At 36.4% G+C, this 27,063-nt stretch overlaps 1 protein-coding gene across 5 annotated transcripts in view; it reads left to right on the top strand.

Annotated features, from left to right (window-relative positions):
- DLG2 (discs large MAGUK scaffold protein 2) overlaps positions 1-27,063 on the top strand; it is a 1,856,054-nt gene that overhangs the window by 562,358 nt on the left and 1,266,633 nt on the right. For 3 of the 5 annotated variants that reach the window (XM_081064709.1, XM_081064702.1, XM_081064707.1), the window contains exon 1: positions 1,587-1,766. The exons of the other annotated variants lie outside the window; for them this stretch is intronic. In XM_081064709.1, coding sequence (XP_080920835.1) covers positions 1,725-1,766 — 42 coding nt within the window. In that variant the 5' untranslated portion in view covers positions 1,587-1,724. Of the gene's footprint in view, positions 1-1,586; positions 1,767-27,063 lie in introns of those variants that run through there. 5 annotated transcript variants of the gene reach the window in all.

Genomic DNA, 27,063 nt, shown 5'->3' with positions numbered 1-27,063 from the left:
AATGACCTAGACTTATATGACAGATGGAACTGAGAATCAAATTAAGTGGCTGCCTTCTTTTACGATGCTAAAGAATCTCTAGCTTAAGACAAGATTGCCTTTTTCCTTCCTAAAAAAGGCACAAACAATGACAGCCCAAAATAGCTATTTAGTCAGAACTGACGACACTTTCTGAATGCTTGTCATTAAGAGAGGAATAGAAAATCCTGCTTTTCTTCTTCCTTTAATTTCTCTCCCTTAAATACCTTGCTTCCTCCTGAAGCTGCCTCACCTCATTGCCCAGGAGAAATGCCCAGTAGCTCTGACAGTACCTCAGCACCACTGCAGGCTCCAGAGGGGAGGTGGCTTATGCAAAACATATTAAAGAAAAATCCTAAAAGTCACTGCAGCTTTTTCTGGTGAGTTATGCTGATCTTCCCTGTTGCTGTAAGCGGATGGGGAACGTCGTGGCAAAGACATAACCACTCTTTTTCCTCCCACTATTTTTGCTGCAGTGAGAACTGTTCATTTCTGCTTGCATTTCGCCAGATAGCTTTAGAATTCTAGCTGAGCATTAGGGCTTCCTACGGCTGGAAATAAGAGTTTAGAGCCTTAAATTGCACTTTGTCCTTTGGCTCCGTAAAAATTGAGTTAATTTGCGGCATCCGGTGCCTGATAGGAACGACAACAGACAGTAGGATCTGACGATGTTTCTGAATTAAGTATTTTTTTTTTCCCCTTATGGATGCATGAGGGCAGAAGCTTTTATTTTTCTCTTTTGCTCTCTCAGTTCCAGAGCCAGCTGAACATATTACATTCAGCAGCAGTAGCTACTGAGTCTGTGGTTCTGTTATCCCCTGGAATCTTCTGTCTTCATTCCAAACCCTTCCTCTATTATTGACTGTCATTTACCAATAAAGCTTAGTTTCGGAAAATTGGATGCGCTGTCTTATTAGTGAGCCTAGCAACTTTAAATACCCCTGGAAGATGTGAACAGATATTACAGGACAGGGAAGTAAGAGAAGGTGGTACTTCTCAGCCACGTAATCGTAGATCACCCCCCGGGGAACCCAGCTTACATTTTAGGGGACTTTATGAGACAGTGATCCTTTGGTCTTGGTCTTATTTCACAGCCAAAAGCAGAATGAGATGTGTTTGCAGTTGTTGTACTATTTGCCAAACAGGGTGCTGCATCAGAATAGCCTGGAATATAGTGCAGAGCACATATTAAACCTCCACAGGAAAAAGGGTTTCCTCTTCATTTACAGTCTGCCCAATGCAATCCCACTGTAAAGTATCTAATAGGATAACACCAGGGCTATCCAGAAATATAAGTAACTCATTGGTTAAATTTCAATTCTTCACCTCCTCCCTTACCCCCCCCCCCCATGCTTCCTGGGTGAGCTCATTCCCCCTTCCAGTTTTTTTTTTTTTTTTTTTTAAACCCAGTGATTTGAAATGCTAGAAGGAAAAGCAACTGAAGTCTTAACTTTCAGATGCTGAATTCTTGGCTAATTGAAATTACTGGGCACAATGCTATATATAGCCAATGAAGAGATTTTGAGCTCTCACTCAGTGCCTTCGAGACATGTCGTTTTGTAGTCAGAGAAAACAGAGATCAATGCATTTTCAAACTGACAGAGGGAACGGATGCTCCTTAGTAGCACATGCCCAGGACCGTGTGTGTGGGGCTTGCGCTGTGATGAGAAGCTGAATACCGGTCCATATGCTCCTTATTTACTGCAATGTTCTTTGCATGTTACTGTGCACTCCGGACTAACGTGAAGGTAAGAGGAGGCGAGCCGGCAACTGGGCACAATATACATGTTAAACCAGCTGCAGAAAATGTCTACCTTGTGTAGCTTCAGGACTTTTCTGATTGCTGGCTGAGCAGACAGATTATTACAGGTGGTTGCAAGGGCTTTGTTTTATGGTTGCCATGCAGCCTGGCTGGGGGAGCATGTGGGAACGCTGCTGTGAAGTGACCTTCAGGTTTAACTGTCTGTAATTCAGGTTCACGCTCACACTTGGGGGGTGAAGTGGGGGGAGAAAAAGATGAAAATTATTTAGGTAGGCCGGAAGCAAGAAATAAGAGAAGGTAAAAAGCTATAGAGAATGCTTTCTTTAGACCAGGATTTAAAGTCTTTCTTTTAAAAAGTGCTGTGAGCTGCCTGTGTTCATGCAGTTTAATTGTTTGAGCTGGGGATTCAATTTAGTGGCTGTATGTCATTAGGATGTGATCTGTGGGATACCTGACCATTCTACTCATATAAACACATTATTCTTATTAGAAGTTGGTGATATTAATCATACCAGTCCTCAGCTCTGGGTGGGCTGTTTGCTTCAGCGGCGTGGGCGCCCTTGCCCGAGCTTTGTCACCCCACTGACATTCACTTGCTTTGGCTAATGAGCCTCTGAAGTTGAGCCTAAGTTTGGGAGATTTCCCCCTTGTCAGGAAGGATGGCAATATTATTGGAGAGGTTTTCTGATCCTGTTCATTCAGCACGAAGCCAGACAGGCCAGCTGTGGAATTCCAGTTGCATATTTAAGTGAATTACATCCTCTGTTAGCATTTTGAACTTGTATTTTTTACTGAAGGAAGTCCAAAAGGAAAGTGATTGCCTTTCAGAAAAGAAAAAAAACAAAAATTAAAAGGGCAGTTAAGACTGAATACATAAAATAAGAATCTTAATATATCAATGTAAAGTGTTTTCCCATTTTATTTTACTAGGGGAGTATTTTAATATGTCTGGGTACTAAAGTTTCATTTTCAGTGTTTACAAGTTGTACTAAAGAACTCCCTGCTGCTCACTCTTTTGTAAGCCTTTTTGTTTTCTATTTGAATTCCAAACAGGTAGTATTTATGTTTTGATGACCAATTCTTTTACAACCACAGTCTGGAAGCATTCTGTGGATCACTTTGCAAAGTTCTGGCAGAATTTACTTTTCACTACTTTTAAGATTAACTTCAGCAATCGTTTTTTCCATGCATGTGCTATAGTAAACAACGTGAAAGGAGATATTTAAAAACCTAGAGAGTGCGCCCAAATATCAACTCGAATTTCTCCATTACCATCTCCTGTTTCACATTTTGGATATGGCATGCACTGTTTTGTTATCTCAATGAATTGTAAATGTTTTCCCTCCTCATCTTTTTTGAAGGTGAAAAGTGATCTTTTTTTTTTTTTTTTTTTTTTTTTAGGGAAAATTCCGTAAATAATTTAGATTAAGAAATAATTGGGTTTGATATTTCCTTGTTATATTTCAGAAGTGCAGGAAAACCTGAGTCCAGAGTTTCTTTGATATGGTTTGTAGGAGACCACTTTTTCACTCTCTACTATCAGTGGTATTTGTGGGTTTAGTTTTAAGTTTTTCTCACTTATATTTATAAGCAAAGGAATGAAAAGACTTTCACCAGCAATATTTTAATTGAGATGACTTTTGGATAATAAATTCTTAGTACTTTGGCTAACCTGTACTGAGAGATGTAAGTATTTCTGATACATTACAATAGAGACTCCAACAGAGTACATCAACTATGTACATTGACTCCAACTATGTACATTGCCACAGACAACATATATAACCTTGCTGTGAGTAGCTTAACTTCAATTTTAAGTGTGCCCTTGCCCTTTCAATAATTAGCTTTTGTGCCTTTTTGCAGATGTTTTAATTTTCTTTTATGGTTGTCTTTTTCTTCTGAAATAGCAAGGTTTGCAAAAGAGTTTGCAATTCACTTGTGGTCTGATATTCTACCAAGTTTTTACAATAAAGTTGTACCTGATATTTTTAAGTTTTGTTTTATTTTATATTACCCTTTTAAAGGTTTTGGTTTCATTTCTGTGATACCCAGAATTACATATATATATGAAATTTGCACACACATGTTTAAAGTTATTAGAATATGACTCATGGGGCATCATTTATTCATTTATCTTGCAACAATTCTCGAAAGACAACTGTGATTTATGCACTGTGCTAGAGTCTGGGAAACTAAGATCAATAGAGAGCAGTCCTTGCTTTCAAGAAGCTTCCAGTCTTGGAGAGGACACAGACATATAAATAAATAAGTGGTTTGAAATAGTACAGGACCAGTAATGGGCACTTATCCAGGACATTGTAGGAACAAAGCAAAACAGAACACTGGCTGGTTTTGCATGGACTGGGTAAGGTTTTATTGTGAAGGCACCTCTGAATTGAATCTTGACAGCTAATGGAATTTGCCCAAGCAGCCTGGAGTGAGGAAGGTATGCCTGGTAGAGGGAATGACAAAAGCACGGAGCTAAGAAGCAGAGCACTTTGAAGAGCTGTGAATAGTTTGAAATGGATGGAGCCTGGGGTCTTGCAAGACTGAACAGTGAACTAATAGGGTAAAACAAATAAATGTGAGGTAAAGCCAATACTTTAAGAATTGATTGAGGAATTATCACAAGCTAACTCTTTAGAAGCTGTGTGATTTCCACCTATTTCTAGAAGGAGAGATTTCTACAGAAGGAAAAAAAAAGGAAACTTCTAGTCAAGTGGTATTAGGTATGTTCTGTTTTTTTTTGTTGTTAGCTGTAAGTTGTTTGAGTTTGATAAACATTCATATCATATTGGCTTGGGTTTAACTTTTTAAAGAATATGATTTAGAACAATTAAATCTGATTCTGCTCACCCTAAAAGGAGCAATGTGGTCATTGTATAGATGCATAAATCCTCTTCCATTTCAAATTGCCTATGAGTGTGTTGTACAAAAAGTACCTCTTTGATAAAACATATTGGAGGTTTGTTTTACCAGATTTCCATATATTTTTGTCTATAGAAATGACTCTGTTTTTGAAAATAATGTTATTGATAATATCTTACATCTAGGAGATACCTTTTGCTTTTCTAAATAATTGATATTTCTCATCTCATGATTTCCCTACTTTCATCCTACTACTACTATAAACATACCCATATACACTCATAATCTCTGAAATATGAATGGCAAATATTCTGAAATGGCAAATATTAGACCCATTTCGCAGATAACAAAACTAAGGTAGAAAAATGAAATGGCTAATTACTCTGTTCCATAGTGTGTATCAGAAGCAGACCTGGGATAGTGCTCAGATCCCTTGACCTCTGATTTACTGTATTATGCTGCCTTCCCCATAGATTCAAGAATTCTGCTTTTATTTTGAAATTCCTTGAGAGTAAATATAAGAAGTTTAAAAAAAGAGAGTGCAGTAGAGTGACTTTAATCATGGATTTTCAGGATTTCAAAAGAACCGTTTGAGTCTACCCCATTTATTGCATAGAAACTTTTTTTGTACAAGAAACTTTTGTAATCTACCTCAAGTTTAACTTTTTCATCTGTAAAACAGGGATAATCATAGCTCTTAGGTAGTATAAGAATTATGTGAGATAAGGCATGTAAACACTGTAAAAATATTCTTAGAATACAAGTATTCAATCAATTTAACTCATAATTGATAAAGTTGAGGCCACCACATAAGAGTAAGACTTCAGATTTGCCTTCGGTAAGAATAATTAAGAAATTCTAGGAACTGAGTCCAATGGAAAGGTATCTATAATTAATGAGAAATGTATTCAGATATAATATCCCCTCTCCCACCACTTTCACCATTGCTACCACACATGCATATATGCTAACATGTAAGCTCTATGGAAGTCAGGATTTCAGTCTGTTCTAAGTCTGTATTATCAGCATCAAGAACAATGCCAAGTGCATTGTAGGTGCTCAATAAATATTTGTTAAATGATTGCATTAACTGTGTCCTCTATTTCTCTTTATTACTTGTTCAGCTTTCCCCCAGATTTATTTATCTTACTGCTTGTTAAATTTTTTTGAGAGAAAGGAAAAACAAAATCATAGACTTTGAAATCACATAGGCTTGGGTTTGCGTACTGGATTTGGCAATCACAAACCACTTGGTCACATACTCTTTGGGATCTGCACAACCAGGTGGTAGAGCTAGATTGGAGGAAATCAATAATTCAAATTAAAACATTTTCTTGAATGCTCACTCTAGAATTCAGACGTTCACCATGCTCATTTCTACTGAGCTTGTTCAGTGAAGTTCCTCTTTCCAAACACCTCACTCTTTTCTTCCTCTAAGCATTTGCTAGAATTGTTTTCTGCCATGGGAATCCCTATTCTATAGGGCAATGCTTGTCTAAATTCCATTCTTCTTTAAGAACTAGTACAGAGTGTCTGTCTTCCAAAAAGTTGACTCTAGCCGCACTGACTCTCTTTATCTCTCCTTTGATTTAGTGGGTGTAATTTCTCCAGCATTCATGGCAATTAATCTTATATTGACTTATGACATAACTTGCATATTTATCTTCCATTGCTAGATAAATTTTTATTATGTTTGGGTATTGCCCTCATCATAGCTAGATGTTAAGCACTTTGAGGACAGGAACTATATGTACAGAGGGTGCCAAAACAATGTATACACACATTAAGAAAGGAAAAAACACTATTAAAATGGTAATAACATATACCAATAACAAAAGATGCATACAAGTCATATATATATATATTCTTTTTTTTTACCTCATAGTTTGTATTTTAGGAATTCAAAAATTGTTTGATGGACTGATTGAAAGGGAAACTTTCAGAAATTGTCCGTTATACTGCTGATGCCTACTCTTTGCTAGCGTCCATGATATATTCAACATATAAATGCTTTTAACAAACGTTATTTTTGTAGGCAGGGCTTGGAATCATGAATCAGAATTTTGGACAGTTTGTGTAATACTATGCTTCATGGAAATCAGGGTGGTCCCTGTCACGGTTCCAATTGAATAATTATTTCTTTCAGTAGGCTAATACTGTACTAGTACTCACTGGACCCCTCTATTATGGCCTGCGAATGGTTGTGAGCTACTCAGTATATTGGGTTTGTCATACCTAAGCCTACTCAATATATTGGATTTACAATTTCTAATGAGGCTCTTTAATTCAAAACTTAAAAAGTAATACACAGAGTTAATTAATGAAGAATAAAACAGTACAATGAGCAATAGCAATAATAGCTACCATTTATCAAGCTCTTACTATGAGCCACGGGCCACACCAATAATTAAGCACATATTCTCTCCAAACACTTTCCAGTGACCTATGATGTCAGCATTATCATCATCATTATTTTATAGATGAGGGAGACTGAAGTTTAGGGAACAAAGATAAATTGCTTCATGTCATACATTTGTTCAGTTCCTGTAAAGCTGGTTTTTAAATCAGGACTGTTCCAAACCTTTTAAAAATCTTCCTAAATAGATAATATAGATATGTGACCTATAAATAATTAGTATGTTGCAGACAAATCATATAGATAGATAGATAGATAGATAGATAGATAGATAGATATTTCTTCGAAGAAATATCTATTTAGGTCCTTTACTCATTTTTTAACCTTTTTTTTTCAGATGTTGAGCTGTATGAGTTCTTTATATATTTTGGATGTTAGCCCCTTCTCTGATATATTATATGATTTGTCATATATATATGATATGTATATATATATATATATATACGTATGTGTGTGTATATATATATATATATATATATATATACACACACATACGTATATATATAGTAAGGAATTAAGTATGTGGTAAAATTGCATGTTTTACATAGTATGACTTTACCATTCCTTTTCATTGCTCTTTTTCTTTTTCACTATAGTTGACGAACAATATTATATTGGTTTATTGGTTTCAGGTGCACAGCACAGTGATTAGACATTTGTATACCTTATGGAGTGATCATCACAATATCTAGTAACCATCTGTCACTGTACAAAGTTATTATGATGGGATTATATTCCCTATGCTGTACATTACATCCCTGTGATTTATTTATTCTATAAGTGAAAGTTATACCTTTTAATCTCCTTCACTTTTTTTGCCCATCTCCCTTCCCCCACCCCTCTGGTAACCAACCATCGGTTTGTTCTCTGTGTCTATGAGTCTGTTTCTGTTAGTTCACTTGTTTTGTTTTTTAGATTCCACATATAAGTGAAATCATATGATATTTGTCTTTCTCTGACTTATTTCATTCAGCATATGGGTAATACCCTCTAGGTTCATCCGCGTATCACAAATGGCAATTTTTCGTTCTTTTATATGGCAGAGTAATACTCCATTATATATTGGAGATCACATCTTCTTTATCCATTCATCTATTGATGGACACTTAGGTTGCTTCTATATCTTGGCTATTGTAAATAATGCTGCAATGAATATAGGGGTGCATATACCTTTTTGATTTAGTGTTTTTGTTGTCTTCAAATAAATACCGAGGAATGGAATTGGTGGTCATACTGTTCTTAATTTTTTGAGGAACCTCCATACCATTTCCCATAGCGGCTGCACCAATTTATAATCCCACCAGCAGTCCCCAAGGGTTCCCTTTCTCCACATGCTCACCAGCACTTGTTGTTTGTTGATTTATTGATGATAGCCATTTTGACTGGGGTGAGGTGGTATCTCATTGTGGTTTTGATTTGCATTTCATGTTTTCATGGGTGTGTTGGCGATCTGTATATCTTCTTCGAAGAAATATCTATTTAGGTCCTTTCTCATTTTTTAACCTTTTTTTTTTCCAGATGTTGAGTTGTATGAGTTCTTTATATATTTTGGATGTTAGCCCCTTCTCTGATATATTATTTTCTGTCTCTTTTTGAAGCTCCTATTGTGTTCATTCGTTCTTCTCCTAAGTTCAGTGAGCATCTCTGTGACAATTACTTTGACCTCTTTACCTGGTAAGCTGCTTATCTCCATTTTGTTTAGTTCTTTTTCTGGAGTTTTTGTCTTGTTCTTTTGTTAGGAACGTATTCTTTTGTCTCCTTATTTTGTTAAATTCTTTGTGTTTGTTTCTATATATGAGGTGGAACAGCTCATCTCCTGCTCTTGAAAGCGTAGCCTATGTAAAAGGTGTCCTGAGGGGCCCAGGGGCACAATCTCCCCTGGTCAGCAGAGCCAGGAGCTCCAGAGGTGACCCCTGTGTGGGCCACGTGAACTCTCTTGTTATGGCTGAGCCACAGTTGCTTCGGTCCTTTAGGTTTATGTGTGAGCTGGGGGTCAGGATTGGTCCACAGGCCCAGCAACTGTGAAGCCCGTCCAGGACTGCTGTGGGCTAGTTGAGAAATGGGCTGGCTCCCCGGGTAGGAGCTGCTTTGGATGGAAATAGGTATCCATGTAGGCTGCCCGCTGGGTGTGGTGAGGGTGGGAGCCCGTTGAAGGGGAGTCTCTTGACTTCTTTCTAATAAGTGATGTTAGAATCAGAGTATGAGGCTTTCTTATGTATTCTACATTTATTCACCCACCAAATATTTAATGAACATCTATTATGTGTCAGGCAGTGACCTTGTTGCAAAAAATACAGAGTGGAACAAGAGGGCCAATAATCCCTATTCTTATAGAATTTGTGTGCGAGTAAGCTAGGCAAACAATAAAAAAGAGAATTTAGTAAAATACACAGTGTATAATGATAACTACTAAAAAGAATCAAACATGGAAGGGGTGTCAGAGTGTGAATGTGGGGAAGGGTTAAGGTTACAGTTTTAGACACAGTGGTTAGTGGGGATCTCATTAGGCAGGGGACCTGTGAGTAAAGACCTAACAGACGTGAAGGGAGTAACCATTCAAGAAAAGTTAACAGAAAGTGAAAAGGCTCTGAGGTGGGAGCCACATGGCATTTTGAGGAATGTCCAAGAAGCCAGGGTATCTGGCAAGAGAATATCAAAGTGGGCAGATTATTCAGGGCTGTATAGATTAGGCTTCTTCTCTCAGAGAAATCGGGAGCCAGCAGTGTTTTGAGCAAAGGAGGCACGAATTAACTAACGTTTTAACAAGGTCATTTAGGTTTATGTGTTGAAAAAGAGACATCATGGGGACAAAGGCCAGAACAGGGAGACCAAGTAGAAGTTCCTGCAATGATACAGGTGACAGAAGTTAATAGCTTGGATCAGGTTGGTGCCCGTGAGATTGGGGACAAGTTGTCCAATTCTGTATATAATTTTACTTTTGGTATTTATCTTCTTCTTTATCAGGTCTTTTCCTGACCTGATACTGAGTTCTCCTCAGCTGTAAGGAACTGGTTCTCAGCTCTTCTGTATTTGATCAGTATTAATTAGAGAAAAATGCTTTGCTCTATGGTTGCCATTGTAGTTTTAATACTTTTTTAATCCTCTGAACATTTGAAGAGTAGATTGCTCAAAACATATGTCATGTATGTACAGTCAAAGGTTCATTTTATATTTGGCTTCAGATTTTCTGATCCTCAGTAGACACTCACCCTCATTCTGTAATGAATCTATTCTAAGCTACCTGAGTGCCAGAATTATGTCTCATATGCATTTATATGCCCTTACCTAGCATGTGGCAAATGATCAGTAAATATTTGCTGAATGAGTGACTGACTGAATGAATGTTAGCTACTCAAATAGCGGGGCACATTTTATAGAGTGCCTCTTTAGATTCAGCATGGTACCACCAAACCAGGATAATACAGAAGAAGGAGAACAGACTTACTTTCAACAAATTCCCTCTCCAATGGCAAATTATTGCCTCTTTTGTGACAGTATTTCTCCAACATCAGAATTTCTATGGAAGCAGCCCAGAAATCTGGAAATAACCCTAGGTAATACTTATCATAAGTTTGGCAAATACTGTTATATGGCTTATGTTTGAAATTAAAGCAGTGAGTCAACGAGTTTGCTGAGAAACCATTATATGTTACTATTTGCCTAGGTAACATATATATATCCAAAGTTTTTCATGCTTTTTGGACTGCAACCCATAGTAAGACTATCATTTAAAAATTGCAATTTAGGGCGGTGCGTTAGCTCAGTTGGTTAGAGCATGGTGCTCTTAACAACAACGTTGCCAGTTTGATGCCCGCATGGGCCACTGCGAGCTGCGCCCTCCACAGCTAGATTGAAACAACTACTTGACCTGGAGCTGATGGGTCCTGGAAAAACACACTTAAAATAAATAAAAGTTAAAAAACAAAATTGCAACTTGGTACAATTTTCACAAAGCAATACTTTTTACCAAAAACTATGTATTCTGATATTTCTATTTTATTTTTACATTTTAAAAATTCATTTCTTTTTTATAACTTTGGTCAAGGTTTACTAAATGTACTATAATCAAAAAGATGGTTGAGGAAATACAATTCATACTGACACATTTAAAACTGATTTCTTCACTTGCCTTTACTAATGAGTTCGAAAGGGTGCTGGATTTGTTATAACTTACAATTTAAAAAACACTATAACATGTTCCCTGCTTTAAGGAACATATATCCTACATTAAGAATATGCAAATGACAAATTACAACAGTCAGCCAACCCCAAACAGGAAATGTGTAAAACACCCACAGGTAGCTGCTCATACAGCCTGGTCCATTTACCAGTTAGTATACCCATTTGGGAATTCATGGTTTAGCACAGCCCTGACCCTTGACATTTTATCTATCCTCCTACATATTTCAGCATGCCTAGTAGCAATAGTTGATGTCTATAGACTATTTGTGATGTGTCGGGCACTGTTCAAAGTACTGTACTCATTTAATCTTGACAAAAACCCTCAGAGAACTTTTGATTATTCTGGCCATTTTATAGGTGAAAGGACTGAGCCATAGAGGTTTAGTTGTCCAAGGCACCAGAGCAAGTAACTGGTGGTACCAGGACAAATACCAGACATAGGAACCAGTCCCTGCTCAGGAGAGGCCGGCCAACAGCTGAGTGAACACCTCACTTGCCTTATACCCTTGCTCTGTTGCTTACTACTCTGACTTTTGACTCCCTTCTCCAAAGGGCCATTTTTGCATCTCTTCATTTTCAATGACTCTGTTGGGGTGTCCTCTGGCTTGTTAGATTTAGCATCTGATCAGACTCCAGTTCCCCCTGATTTGGGTGTTTCGTAGTTTCTTCCATTATCCAGAACCCAGAAGAATTCCCATGGGTCTGACTACATATACCCTCCCATGAATCCGGGAGTGCCTACACTCAAGAGACAGTCATAACCAATTGACATATGGACACCCTTTGAAAGAGGCCTATTTGCTCAACTTTGCACTGGTTATGAGTACAGTAAATAAGGTAATAAAACTCCCCAGCATGAATTGGTATTGCTTGGAGAAGTTAGATCTTGAGAATTAAAAAGGGAAAGATACACAATAAAACAAAGAGACATTTGACCCTGGGAAGGTCTGGCCCTACATAATTCTCAAATTTAAACTAGATCTTTTCTTTTTGTTTGCCCTTTCCAAATAAATAGAAATTTAATTGAAAGAAGATGAGGGAATGTCTTTCTTTTAAATGAAAGTTAGATGAAGAGTAGCAGACAAACTTTGAGTCTTGTTTTATTATTTATTTTCTAATGGGTACACTTAGATTTACATAGTCTTTTAAAAAGTACACATATTTATTTTAAAAGGATCTACCTAGATTTATTTATAAGGATATACCTAGATTCAGAAAAGAAAAACAGCTACAAAGTATGCAACGAGCCTAGAAGGGTGGAGGTATTTCTGAAGCAGATCCTGAATGTTGTGGGAATAACTAAAAGAGACCTTTGTATTTGAGTTGGACGTTCAGTCGATTAAATTATAATCTATATTCTTTTGAACTCTTTAGGAAAAACAACCTAAGGAATCAGTTTTAAATGGGTCAATGTGCATTACAATTCTCAACTGTTTTTAAGATTAAAAAAGTAATGTATGCTAATAAAAATTATGTAAAGAGAAGGACAAAAATTTACATTTGCTTATAACCTTGCTACTGATAAATAAAATCTTTGTATTCTTTTCATTTGTACCTTATGTGTGTGTGTGTGAGAGAGAGAGAGAGAGAGAGAGAGAGAGAGAGAGACAGAGAGACAGAGACAGAGAGACAGAGAGAATGTGTGTTATGTGTGTAACACATCTAAAATCAAGGTATATTATTTGTACCTGTGTTTTTGCTTAATAGCATATTATAAGAACATTCTCTTCGTAATAATTCTTCATGAGCATCTTTTTAAATGGCTGCATAATAAGAAAGCTTTTTTTTTTTAAAGTAAATAATCGTAAATAAAAGTAGGCAGGGAATAAAAGCTTTGTTTTTCTTAGACCATTACTTTTTAGCAGAGGATAGAAAGCTTTCAAGTGTAACCTTGGAATAGCTCTGAAATGAGCTGCAGTTTGGAAAAAATATATGGTGAGTGAGTTTTGAAAGGGTCATTTCTATTGTACTTCAAACAGGGAAAAATTGTATACTTAATGCAAGTATGTTTCTAGCTAGTTCCCTAACACTGATTCTACACCCACCCCACCAAATAATGTGCTTCGAGCTGGTGTGTGTGTGTGTGTGTGTGTGTGTGTGTGTGTATGATGATTTTAAACAGAAGCCAACTGACAACTTCCTCTTTATCACTGTTCTCTTAGGCATTTAGAGTGGAAACATCGAACTCTCTAGCCCCCATGAAAATCTAATCAATTCACAAATCTTATAGGGTCTGCCTCTGAATGATTTCTTCTACCTCTTGTCTCTTTCCACCTCTTCCTTCTTCAGCAGAGGCTCTCATTATCTTTCACTGTATTACCACAGAAACATGGTCGCTGGCTTCCCTATTCTCCCCCTTTTCCCTCTCCAAATGTATCCTCCTCTGGATGTACCAAACATATTTTTCTAAAACACAAATAAGAACGGGTTGTCCATTTCTGTACTCACTCAAGAACTTTCTGCGTTTCCCACTGTCACCAAAATTCTTCTTCCTCACAGAGTGGCCTCAACCACTTTTCTATCATTATTTCCAACCAGAACCCACTTGCATGCAACATGAAGCTAATCCCGCTGTGTGTACATCTACTGCTCGTTCCATAAGGGAGATGTGGGAAAAATAGGATGTTTGGTAGAAAACCTGGGCTTGAAATCCATCATCTCCACTTATGAAACACTCTGCAACACTTTTAGATGAGTAAATTAGTTTTTTCCAAGGTATAATTTCTAGATGTCCTAATTGAGATGACAATGGTAATATCTACCTAATATCATAAATATGGCTTTAAACAGACAAAGCCTCAGAGATATGCAGGATCCATTCAGAAGATTTTAACATTTTAAGACAACCAATGAAATGACAACTGAAACCGTGAAGAAGGGTTAGCTTTGAAGTTGGTGGTTGTGAACTTGCTTGTTGGTGGAAATCCCCTTAGGGTATGCTTTGAATCCAGGGTACATGAGTGAGGACCCAACTCCTTTCTAAAATTTTGGAGTTCGTGAGATAGTGACTAGAAAACAATGTTTAGTCTTACAGTTGAGAAGGTAAGACAAATCACCCTCAATATCTGCAGTTACATATTTCTCAAGCTAGATTTCTACATGATCTACAACCTCAGCTACATAAGAAACCCTCAACATTTTTTGGGAAACTAACCACAAAATTTGTAAAATTGTGTCCTTAGTAGTCAGGAGTCCCTAATCCTGAAAAGATTTAGATTAATTATAGTATAATGAAGTACATTAAATCATTTTATTAGTATTTTTGTGTCATGTAATATTGTATATATTTGGTAGTGTATGTATTTATATTTTTTAAAAAGAATTTTCTAGATTAGAGTATTTAACAGGTTACTTTTAGAATGTCAAGGAATTGTACTCGCTTTGGCAGAACATATACTAGAATGTCGAGCAATTGATTTTGATTTGAAATTTTGAGATGAGAAAAATCTTATCATTTATAAGTTGTATTGGAGCACATAAGAGAACTTAGAACTCCCCATATTTTAAGTTTTATTTATTAAGTATAAAAGAGTTATTTAAATACTTGGGAAGGTTTGTTTGTAATTCAGATAAAGTACTTTAATTATATTAAATTTATAAATGCAGGTTAAAATGTTTAGGGGAATTTAAGTAAGTCGTAAAAAAACCCCTTAATGGTGATAATAAATATCTGGCTAGATTTAGAAATAATGCAGTAAAATTCTAAATTCAACTTTAAAAGTTAAGTAGAATCTAGGCTTTTGAATCTGTAACTTTAAAAATTAGGTATTAATTTTGCAAACCAAGTGAGCTCCAAATAATCTTTTTCTATATATAAAATATACTTCAAAACAGCACCCAAAGACACACATTGCACCTTTTAGGGTTGTTACAAAGCATGAATGTAGTAATGTGTATGATAAACACTTTGTAAATTCTAGAAGATTATAAAAATATTTGTTGTTATTTTTCTTCTAATTGCTTTGACTTAGTTTATTTAAGTTTAGAAAAGCATTCCTCTTTTATCCTCACTATATAATTGTCTGGTCGTCAAGACTCTGCTAGCTAGTATTTTCTTCCAGATTGATCTTCTGAGTTTCCTATCCTTTCGTTTTATCCCTTATACTGGAGATATTTATTCGTGTTGTTTTCTTTACTGGAACATAATTCCAGATCTTCTTAGGTTCATTCCTTTTTAAAGCAATCTTCGTGTCTCCCTTATATGCTTAACACTATAGTCTGTACAAGTAACAGAGGCCGTTATTAAGAAATGGTAGATATGTCTTTGTGTAGTAAGTAATGAATTATCGAATTTAATTTAATATGAAATAAAAGTCATCTGCCTAAAGAAAGTTTTATAATAAAATTTTTATATAAGCAGTAGGTTAATTTGAAAAAAATCAATGCACATAGCAGATAAAAATAATTCAAAATACATTACAGAAAAGTTAAGAATTTGCCAGTATAGTGGAAAGCACTCACTTTTCCCCTTAGATCTCAAACATTGTTTTAGTTCACATAAACAAGTTAGAGGATAGTTTTTCAAAATGATTGGAGCAGTAGAGGCTGGGGGCGGATGGCAATTGGTGAGACAGAGTGTGATGTGTAATGAGAATTGTTCACTCAGGTCTGTCTGCCCGTTCTCATTATGTAGACTGCAGCCCACCTCCCAATTGTTCCTTTCCTGCCAGCCCACCACAATCAGCAAGGCTGTTTCCCCTTCCTTTAGTCCACCAGTCAATAACATTGGTTTTCGCAGAACTAGGTGAGTCTCACCTCTTCCCTCATTATCCTGCTCTTCAGGGCTAAACAAAGCCAAGTTCCCAGGTGTATGCCACAGTCTGCAGATCATGTAAGACAGAAATGGCTAGAGGCAGAATGTAGGGCTTTAGCTGGGTGGGAGGGTCCGTCAGTGCCATAAAATCCCTCAGGAGCATCCTGGGAAGAATATTTTAGGCACAATCTTAAGGGATAATATATTCTCCAGAGAAAATGTGTACATGAAATGTTTATCTTCACTGCAGTTCCACTGAGTAGGCTGAGGGGGAAAAAAACCCTGAGGTCCTATTTCCATGTGTAATTCTTACTGAACCTATTCGAATAGACATATACTACTCCCGGGGAAGAGGCCAACTATTGAGAATGAGTCAAAGAGCAGTAATACATAATAGGGCCATCGGTGGCCAATGTGTTGCAGAAGAAAAGGAATTTACTCAGTGAGTGATAATTATGAGTTAGGAATTTCATAATTCTTATTTATTTCAATCCTTGTAATGACCCTATCAGGTGAGTATTACTGCCCTTATTTAACAGGCTCTAAAGCTGAAACTGACACATTCATGTGCCCAAAGTCACACGGCAATAAGTTGACAGAGCCAGTCTTTCCCATATAGCCATACTGCCTTCCAGAACCACTGACTTCTTGAGAGTTCATGTAAAAGCTTTGGTAATTAGAAAGAGTGGAAACATGGCCCGCTCTGTTTACGGATGAAGGGGAAAGTGTTGGAATTGTTTTGATTCAGTAGTCTTATAAGGGAATGATAAGTTTTTGTTTTCTGGCCAAGAGGAGAAGTAACTTAATAGAAACTTCAAGCACTGTTTAGGAAAGCTTTTGTCCGAGCTTATAAAGAGGTGCCTCGATGCAGGGCTTTAAACATGAGAAGAGGGATTTCAAGTTTCTGAACTAATCGGACTATGAGGGTATGGAATTTTATGTGACCAAGTGGGATTAGCTCTAGGAACTGTGCCTTTTAACTATCACAGCCTTAGGTTTGAATTCTTCTCTACCTTTTTCCAGCAGTGTGAGCCTGAGCTAGTCATTCAGCCTGTCTTAGCCTTAGTTTCCTCACCCATAAAATGGGAGCTGATATCTGTCACATAGGCATAGATTTTATTGTATGATTTACATGTGGTAATATTTACAAACCCTTCAAAGTGTCTTATACATAAGGAGAACTGAGTTGACGGTAGATTCTTTCCTTCAGTGGTGTCTACACCACCCCACTCCTACCAATATAATGTGGAAGTTAATTTCCAGTCTTCCTTTCTGCTGAGCTGTGTGTAAGGGAAATGTTACTACTCCCAGGGAAAGGTACTTAGGAATCAAAGCCTTAACAATCGACATCAACATCATCTCAAATCATTAAGCTTTTTAAGCCTAAACCCTCATGTTGTAGAGAAATGTGGGTGTCCCTAAGAGCTGCCTAGTATTTCTGAAGAGACTCCGCAGGGCTGTGCTGTCTAAGACAGTGGCCACTTGTTATGGGTGACTAGGAGCGCTTGAGACGACGTGGCTAGTCTGAACTGTGGTACATTGTCAGTGGAAAATACATATCAGGTTTGAAAGACCTAGTATGGGGGGAAAAGTAAAGTATGTCATTAATTTTTTTTTCTCGTGATTATATGTTGAGATTATAATTTGGATATATAGGGTTACCTAAAATAGAGTATTACAATTAACTTTACCTCTTTCTTTTTATTTCCTTCAATGTAGCTACTAGAAGACTTAAAATTCCATGCATGTGTACGTTTTTGTTCTCATTACATTTCTCTTCAACAATGTAGATGAAGAGGCTAAAAGGTAACTCATTCTTCCCATGGAGAATCAGGTCCTTGACCAAAACATTTGGAAGGGGTTTTTACAGTCAGTGTGGTTAGCAGCCTTTCTCTCTATCCAGGCTTTGTGGAGGACAGATAGGATTCCTTCTATCCCTGTGGCTCTGTCTGAGATTTTAACACAATCACTGAATGGTAGGCTTAAAAGACAACTTACAGAGTCCAAGTTTCAACTCTTATCTGAGGTATAGAAAGGTTAAGTGACTTGTATACACAACTAATGTTCAGTACATTTTTCATTAGAATGCACTGCCTCTCAAATGCACGGCCACTCTTCCCAAAGAACTTAAGTGTTTATACCATCTTGGGAGAATATAAACTGTGTCTCTCTGGATGTAGGCATGTTTCCTTGGACTGGAAAGCTGTCTCTTTTGCCCTATTCCACTGGGGTCCCAGTGGAGAACTCCTATTTGACCTTTAAATTTATATACTAACTTAATCTCTTCAGTGCATCCTTTCTGGCCCAGGCAAAAGTAGTAGCTTTTCACTGTTTCTTGTGTACATAGCTGCAGCTTAGCTCCCAATGAACGCTGTGGTATTGACTGACTTACCTACGCTTATAAACTCCTTAAGCCAAATGGCTTGTTTTGTGGCCCAGCATGCAGTGCATGGTAGACTTGTAGTAAATATTTGTTGAATTTGAAAAGAACAACAACAACAAAAATACTAAACTGTCTCTCTCATTCTTTCTCTCTCTCTCTAGGTATGTAGGTGGGTAGATAGATAGATGATAGATGACAGATAGGTGATGATAGATAGATAGATAGATAGATAGATAGATAGATAGATAGATAGATAGATAGATAGATATTTAAATCACTCATACTTATAAAATGTTATCATGTGTTGGACTTGCCATTACTTACCACTTATTTAAATCTCCCAGTTAGTCATATGTTGAATTTCCTCATCAAAAAGATCTTCTCTATATAAATGAAGTTGGACCTGTCAGTTACAGGCAAATTGAGTAGGCCTAAAGAAGCCATGATTCAGACAATCTCATTTCCATGGTGCATGCCTTAAAAATGCCACATCTTCTGTCAGCAATCAGTCTGCCATGAAAATAAAATTGAGCTTTGCATTCCTTTTGGGTTTGCTTTGCATTCACTTTGGGTTTTAAAAATACACATTGAAGTTTGTGCTAGGAAGTGCAAATGTGTAGCCATACCAGTGATGCATTTCTTTTGGCCTTCTGGCTTTCCCGAGGTGATATTTAGAAATGGCTCCATTGCCCCAGAAAATTGATTATAATTTTATGTAAATCTTGTATATCGATGCCTTCATGTATGTTAGCACTAAAAATCTACAATAGTTCAAAGAAAGAGGGAATGGGTTTTTTAGCTTGCTATGCCTTGAGTTTCATTCCTTTCTCTCCTTCTATGCAGTTATGTCAGGATAGGAGACAATGTGAATACATAGAAATCGCGACTCTAGTCCCTTGGCCTGACTGTTCCTAGTTTGTTCTTATAGCTGACACTTCTATTTTCCAGGTTGCAGAAGTAAGAGACCTGTACTTGCACCAGTCCATCTTATTCACAACCACTGATTTAAGAAGCTTTTAAAATCATATTACATATATATATATATATATATATATGGTGCCAAAAAATGTATACACATTTTAAGAAAGGAAAACTGTATTAAAATTGTAATACTTAATATTGTAATACTCAATACTCAATACTGATAACAGACAATGAATACAAGTCACATTTGACTTCTGCAATTACAAGAGATGCTCAAAGTGGTTACCATCAGTGTCCAGACAATTCTGGTTATGGCGAACTGCTTGAGCAACATTGACCAAAGTGTCCACTTGTACAGATGCTTTTTGGTACCCCCGGTGAATGAATATATATATATATATATATATATATATATATATATATATATATATATATATTTGTTGTTGTTTAAATCTCTGTTTCAGAGCTGAGGTAACTAAAACTAAGAGACATTAAGTGACCTCCCCAAAACTTGCTTATAAATAGTAGATCAAACGCTTTAAGCTGAAGTGTTTATGGTGTGAAACTCATTCCATAAAACTGCACTACTGCTCCAGAGAATAAAAGAGATTGTGGTTCACAGTGCTTCAGAATGAGGGAAATCTGGAGTCAAACTGCCTAGGTTTGAATCTAGATTCTACTACTTAATAGTCCTCTGATTTGGTGCATGCTGCTTACTATCACCAAGATTCTACTTTCCTCATCTGTAAAATGTGGGTAATTGCATTGCTCACTCTATGGGGTTATATTAAGGATTATATAAATTAATCCATGTAATGGTTTTAGCAGAGGATCTGGTGTTTAGTAAGAGCCAATTTACAAAAAGTAACTCATCATTATTATTGTTATTATCAAAAGCAATAATATTAAGCTCTGCCTCTATACAATAATTATTAACAATTTTTTAACACTTACTGTGAGTTAACCACCATATTAGGTATTTAACTTTATTAACTCTACTTTTCACAAGGAACCTGAGGTGGATGGTATTATTCATTTTTACAGATGAGGAAACGAAAACTTTCAAATGTAGAGGTCCTTATCCAACATAAAACAGTTGATAAGTGGTAGAGCTGGGATCAGAATAAAAATCTGCTTAATTCCAATCTCTTTCTTATTACGCCTTTCTGCTCCTGGAATTTCTCTTCCAGCACTCTAAGTAGCTATCTATTCTTAAGAAGACGCTGTTAGGGTTGGGTTCTCTCATTAATGTTGTAGTTTGAGCCTCAGAGGGTAAGAAGTACAGCCAAACTGATATGTAGTCCATTACAACAACAATAAAGTAGAATGTGGTCCCACTACCTCCCACTCTCATGCACTCTTGCTAGATAAGGCTGCTCTGGTATTTGAGTCTGTCATCAGCACAAAACTCTCTATTCCATCCTCAGCTCAAAATTGTAACCTCTCTCTGTTGCTACCAAGGCTAACGACCCTATAGATTTAATTGAAAAGACCCTTACTCAGCTCTTTTAGCTTAACTTCAGTGACTTGATCTGTCAATGCATATAATTTTGGAAGGTCCAGAAATAGTCTGATTCTTCTGTGACATCGTTTTGCACTATAGAAAATTTCACTTGCTGTCTACAGCGCTTTTTCAAATGTCTTGGTTTTTCTTTCAGCTCTACTATCACCACTCTAAACAGATGCCTTTTCTTTCTTGGTGGGATTATAATATATTTTTGACTGGGGCTGTGTCCCTCTATTATTGACCCACTATAGCCTGTTTTTCATAATGCAGCCAGAGAGAGATTTTTCAGATATGAATTTGATCATGGCACACACCTGCTTAAAATGTTTAAAAGGCTTCCCGTTGCTCTGAATGTTTTACAAGGTCTTGTGTAATCTAGTTCCAGCCTGTCCCTCCGCTTTCACTGTCTACCGCACCCCTTTTTTTCCCTGTGTGAGCCACACTTTGCTCACTTCAGTTCCTCAAAACACCAGTCTTTTTTTCCAATATAGCCTTTGCTATATTCTGCACCCCCCTCCCTAGAATGTCCCCCACCAACCCTTCATCTGGTTAAGTCCAACTCATCCATCAGATCTCATATCCAGCCTCCATCCTTTATGAAAGCCATCTTTAACCCTCTATTCCAGATCTGGTCTCCTGAATAAACTCTCATATCATCTGAACCCATCAGTTATAGAACTTAGCACACTTTTCTAAAATACGTGCATTTCTTGGATTATTTGATTTCTATCTGCTTCCCCACTGGACTGCAAATTCTTGATGGTAGGATCCATATCAGTTTTGCCTGTGTTATATCCTCAGCCTTAAACACAGTACTCGACACACGATATGCCCTACATAAGTATACGAGTATATTATATAAGTGAATGATTAAATTACCTTTGTACTGTCTCCCACACGTGGGTAAAGCACCCTGGTTCAGTATGTTTCCTGGCTTATAGCATTGGCCTTGAGTCCATAAACAACCTCTCATTTCATTCTTTGTGAGTCTCAATTCTGGTACTTACTTGCTTCTCTCAGGAGTCCAGATGTCATCATGTAAATAGCTCCATTGGTGGTTCTAAGGAGTGATTATTGTATAGTGAGTGTCTATTTTTTGCTGGATACTATCTTAATGCTTTACATACATGATGATTTCTTCATCTTCACAACTTCACAAGTTATTTCACCTCTTCATTTCACATCTTCAAAAGTTACAATTTAAATTCAGTTTTGCTGGCTTCTTGATCTTTTATCTGCATCAATGTACGTCACAATTTACTATGATTAAGAATCATCTGGATAGCTTGTAATAATAAAGATTCTTGGGTTCTACTCCCATAAAATGTGATTCTTCAGTCTTGGGGAGGGACTAGAAATGTGGTGCCACTGATTCGATCTGTGACCCACCCCTTAGTAGCTCCATACTGCATGTCAGTACCTCTAAGAATTCCTGTTACCCAACCCTGACTATGCTTCTTAGCCAAATTTAATATCTTAGTCTTCTATTTTCTGCTCTGTAATATGGAGACAGAGATAGTTAGTATCACAGAGATATTTTAAGAACTAAGTTGATAATTTGATAAGAATGTATAAAATCTAACATTGATATTCTTTGTTTAATGCTTCATATCTCTGTTGTAAGGAATTATAGGCATGATAAATGACAGAAGGAAGCAAACATTTTTTATAAGCTGTCAATTTATTTTCTTCATATGATCATGTCTCCTGTCCCAGATAATATGTTTTTCTTTGACAATATATCCATCATCTCCCCTTCTTTGACCTGGAGCACACTGATTATCACCACCCCTTGGTTCTGTGTATGTTACCATTGTTGTGGGTAACGGGTAACAGATATGTCATGGCACCAGGCTTTTTTTATTTTCTGTCACAAGCATTTACCCCTGACCCACCTTCTATGTTTTAGTGTATGTTAATTTCTCAAGGATGCAAGAACAAACCACACCAAAACCACAACAAAAAAAACCCTCATTTTATTATTAGTTCAAGAGGAAAGTGAAAAAAAGACCAGAAAGTAATTTAGATCTATTATTAAAGAAAATGAAACTCACATTGTGTATTCCTAAGACTTATATTTCAAATGATATTTGACTGATGAAATACTTTGATACTCATGTGACTCCATTAGCAAAGTTGTTTATGATGAATTTGTTAAACTTTTAGCCTAGCATAGGCTTTAAATTCCAAATGAAATTTTGTATAAGGAATGTTTGAAGGAATTAAATTTTTTTTTTATCATTTGTTTAATCTGCTCATAATTCAGAGAATCATTGGTTCTAGAGGTGGAATTAAAAATCGATTTTCAGGAAATTTTAAACTACACCGTGTGTATGCAATCAGCAACATCCAGACTGTGGGAAACTCTGCAGGTCAAAAGGCTTTTCAAAAGATTAATCATCAGGAAAAGAAAGGGATTGTGTAGAAACCAGAAAGTAAAAAAGACATAAAAGAAAACTAAACTGTAGTGTCCAGGAATGCATAGTTGAGTGAATAGACTATAAATAAGTATAAGAAAGGTGTTATCACAAAATTCAGGATATGATTACTTTTAGGGGAAAGGGGGAGGTTCTGGTTGGAACAGAGAAAAAGCATTAGATACATCATTTAGACATTAATTTTTACAAAATTCTTTGAGTATAGAACAGTATGTAACATTGGAGGAGAGATGGAAGAAGTAGAAAAGAGTATCCTGGACACAGATACATGAAGCAATTAGAAAAACGTACAGATATGTTCTTAAACAAATAAAATTCAGACCAAACCAATTGGCTTTAGAGACATATGCATTACAGAGCTTGGTAAATACTATGTGCTCATTAAAATAAATTTTGCACACTCTTTTTTGTTTGAACCATGAAAACTCAAGAGAGTATAGTATATTCATACTAGTTTAGGGCTTCCGCAGTAGAGGGTAATTCACACATTCCATAAATATTTATTTTGCCTCTTAGGTGTATTAGACACTGCTTTATTAAAACTTCACAATGATCATTTAAGACTGGCTTATCCCCCTATTAGAGGAAATAACTAAATGAAGACAATAGTTTTGGTAGCAATGTGTGACAGCAGGAAGGTGTAAGGAGCATTTGGGAAACAGTATGGTCTAATCTTATTAGGAAAAAGATTGAAAAAAGTAATTTGGGGCAATATTATATAAATATTGAGGTGAGAAGTTATTACTTAACTTTATAAATTATGGAAAGTTGTTGGAGGTTTTTGAGTGGAAAATACACTATGGAGTTTTTGGAATATTGCTTTGTTCATGGTATATCTGACAACATATTAATAATTAGAAAAACAAAGGCATATAATACAACTAAAATGTTGCTTAGAGAAAGATAATTTTTAAAATCAAGAAAAGGAAATAGTACTTCTTTACATAGTAATAGAATTTAGATATAATTTTTTGTACTTTTATGTACAAAAAGAAATGGTGTAATATTTTAAGTTTTTGTGTATATGTTGTCTAGTTGTTCTGCCAGGAGGGTATATGATAGTACCAGTTTTAAAGAATGGATATTAAAAATGACTAATTTTATCTTTTTTTCTAATATTTATCAATGTGGTTAAAAATTTTAACCCAGCACTGTTTCATTTCTCAATAATGCTGAATATCCATAGGGTTATAGTCTTTTGTATTTGTTTATTTGTGACTTATCTTTCATATCATTTTATTGAAAAAACAAAACCAGAAACCCTTTTCTCATTTATCTGTAAAATATTATTACACATTAAGGATATTAATGATTTTATCAATTACCTGTTGTGAATATTTTGTCTGAAGTGGATGTAACTTACCTTTAATCTTATTGGCTATGTATTTTGATCTACATTTACATAGTAAATTTCTATGTAATAAGACCTATTTTACTTTTAACGTCTTCCAAGTTTGATTCTCACTAAAACCATTTGAAAGAGATGAAATTTAGTGCCTTAACTCTAGTTTTACATGTGTAATTATATAACTTGACTAAATCTCTATAAATGGAGATATTGCTGTATATCTTACAGATATACACATTAGTTGATAGACCTAAGTGCTGGAAGAATGCCAGCTATCAATGATACAAGAGGAATAAGAAAGATTCCTGCCCCTGAGGAGCTTATATTGGAGTGGGATTTACTAGTATATATGCACAGGAACCATTAGGATGATGTAAGCACTCTGGGAATAGCGGGTCTTGGGTAACTATACTTCAGGGAATTGAGGTGAATCTTGAACTAGATATAAAAGGATGAGTAGGAGCCAGGGGATTTTTGTTAATCAGAGCATGAAAGTGGAGAAAGTCAGTGATCTTGTTTTGCGAATAGCAAATGTATCTTCTACTTGCTGCATTCAGAGTGAGGAAGGTGAAGTGAGTAAAAAGGGGTTTGGAGTAATATGGTGGAGGTCTTTGTATTCAGTACCAAGAAATTTGAACTTTACCTCATTCTCATGCGTTGAACCACTGCCTGATGTTTTAAAGTAGGGGAGTGTCCTGACCAGATTTGTGTTTTTAGGAGGATCATTCTGGAAGGAGAATTGGAAGAAGACCTGAATATGGAGTCAGGTCATGGGGAAAGGACTTGGGAAGCGTTGTCATTGTTCAAAAAAGAGAAAGGTAAAGGTAGAAACGGTGCAAATAGTTTGGGAAAAGAAAGGAGGAATCCTATTGAGGAGATATTTAGAGTAGAGACAGTAAGACTTCCTCCTTGTATATGGGAATGAGAGAGAGGGAGACGCTAAGACTTCCATATTTTCAGCTTGGATAACTGATAGATTATGTTGTTCTGAGCTATTCTAGGGGATTTGAACAGAGAGCAGATTTGGAGAAGAATTTCAGTTTGCATGTGTTGAGTACGAGTTACTGATGATAAACGCTGGGATTCATTCTGTAAACCGCTAGTTACATGTTCCCGTCTGCATCTCCAGTGTGGGCACTGAGCTGAAAAACAGAAATTTGGGCACTATCACCACATAGGTGGTGGTTGAAACCACAGTGTAGATAACATTCCCTAGGGAGACTGTGAAGAGTGAAAAGAGATAACCAGCTATGAATAGAACCCTGGGGGATAGAGATGTTGTTGTGCCTGGTGGGTAGAGATGTTGTTGTGAAGATTAAATCAGATCCTGTGTGGGAAAACACTTTGTGAGTGGAGATGTACTTTTCAGATGTAAGGGATTATTATTCTAGCTATTAAGCATTTCAGCTACTATAAGAGGATAGAGACAAATACCAACACATAATGCACTGAAGCAGAACAGCTGCCATTTTAACCTCAGAGGCATCATGAAAACCTACAAGCAGTTTTTTAGGAAAACATCTCAAATGCTAAGGTAGAAGAAGCCTTTGTCAAGACTAAATAGTAGCCAGAGTGTTTCGTTTTGCTCATTCCAACTGTAGCCATGGATTTGCCATCTGGGAATTAGTAGTAACTGTAAGCAAGTATGTTACGCTGAGTCATCCCCCATGGTGTGCTCGAGAAACAAGGCCTAGGTCCAGATTTCCATTCAAGAATTTTACCAAACTGCCTTCTAAGAAAGCCCAAGAAATTTTCATGAACCGGGTTGGTCTAAAATTTATACATAGCTTTTGCTTGTATCTGCAGTATTGGAGATATTTTTATTAAGCCTATAGAAAGAAAAATAATCACCATCATGCTTTGAAAAATATTTTCAAAACTCCTGTGTTTCGCATTTTGTATTGCAAATGCAGACTTCCTTTTTATCTTAATTTGCAACTAAGGAAATAACTTGTTCGGTAAGCTGTGTGGTACATTACATTAGAAGCAGTTGTAGCATTTGAATGAGAATACATGAGGAGTTTATATTCGACCTTTGATATTTATTGATGTGGAACTTTATTTCCATGATCTTCAGTTAACTTCATCTGCAAAATGGGAGTAACAACAGCTAACTTACAAGCCTGCTGTATCAATTAAAAGACCCTATAACAACACGAACATTTTAAGCTATAAAAAGCACTTTGTAAATCTAAGGGACTATCTAAATGTAAAATTTTAATAGCTAACTCTGTCATGACTCTGAAAGAAACGGTTGAATTTTAAAATTTTATTCTGGTTAATGGAGTTAGGGAGTTTAAGATAAATTAACTTTTACTGAATGCTGAATCCTGAAAGACATCCATTTGCTAAGTTTCACAAAGAGAGTAGCATATGGAAATCTAGAATGGGATATTGACTGATAGCAAAGCTCAAAGCCAACCTCCTCTCTAACAAAAAGTATGGGTGACTTGACTATAGTAGC

This window comes from Rhinolophus hipposideros (assembly GCF_964194185.1).
Source record: "Rhinolophus hipposideros genome assembly, chromosome: 10".
NCBI classification, from domain to species: domain Eukaryota; kingdom Metazoa; phylum Chordata; class Mammalia; order Chiroptera; family Rhinolophidae; genus Rhinolophus; species Rhinolophus hipposideros.
The sequence above is the reverse complement of the archived record's forward strand: the minus strand, read 5'-3'. Positions and strand labels throughout refer to the sequence as shown.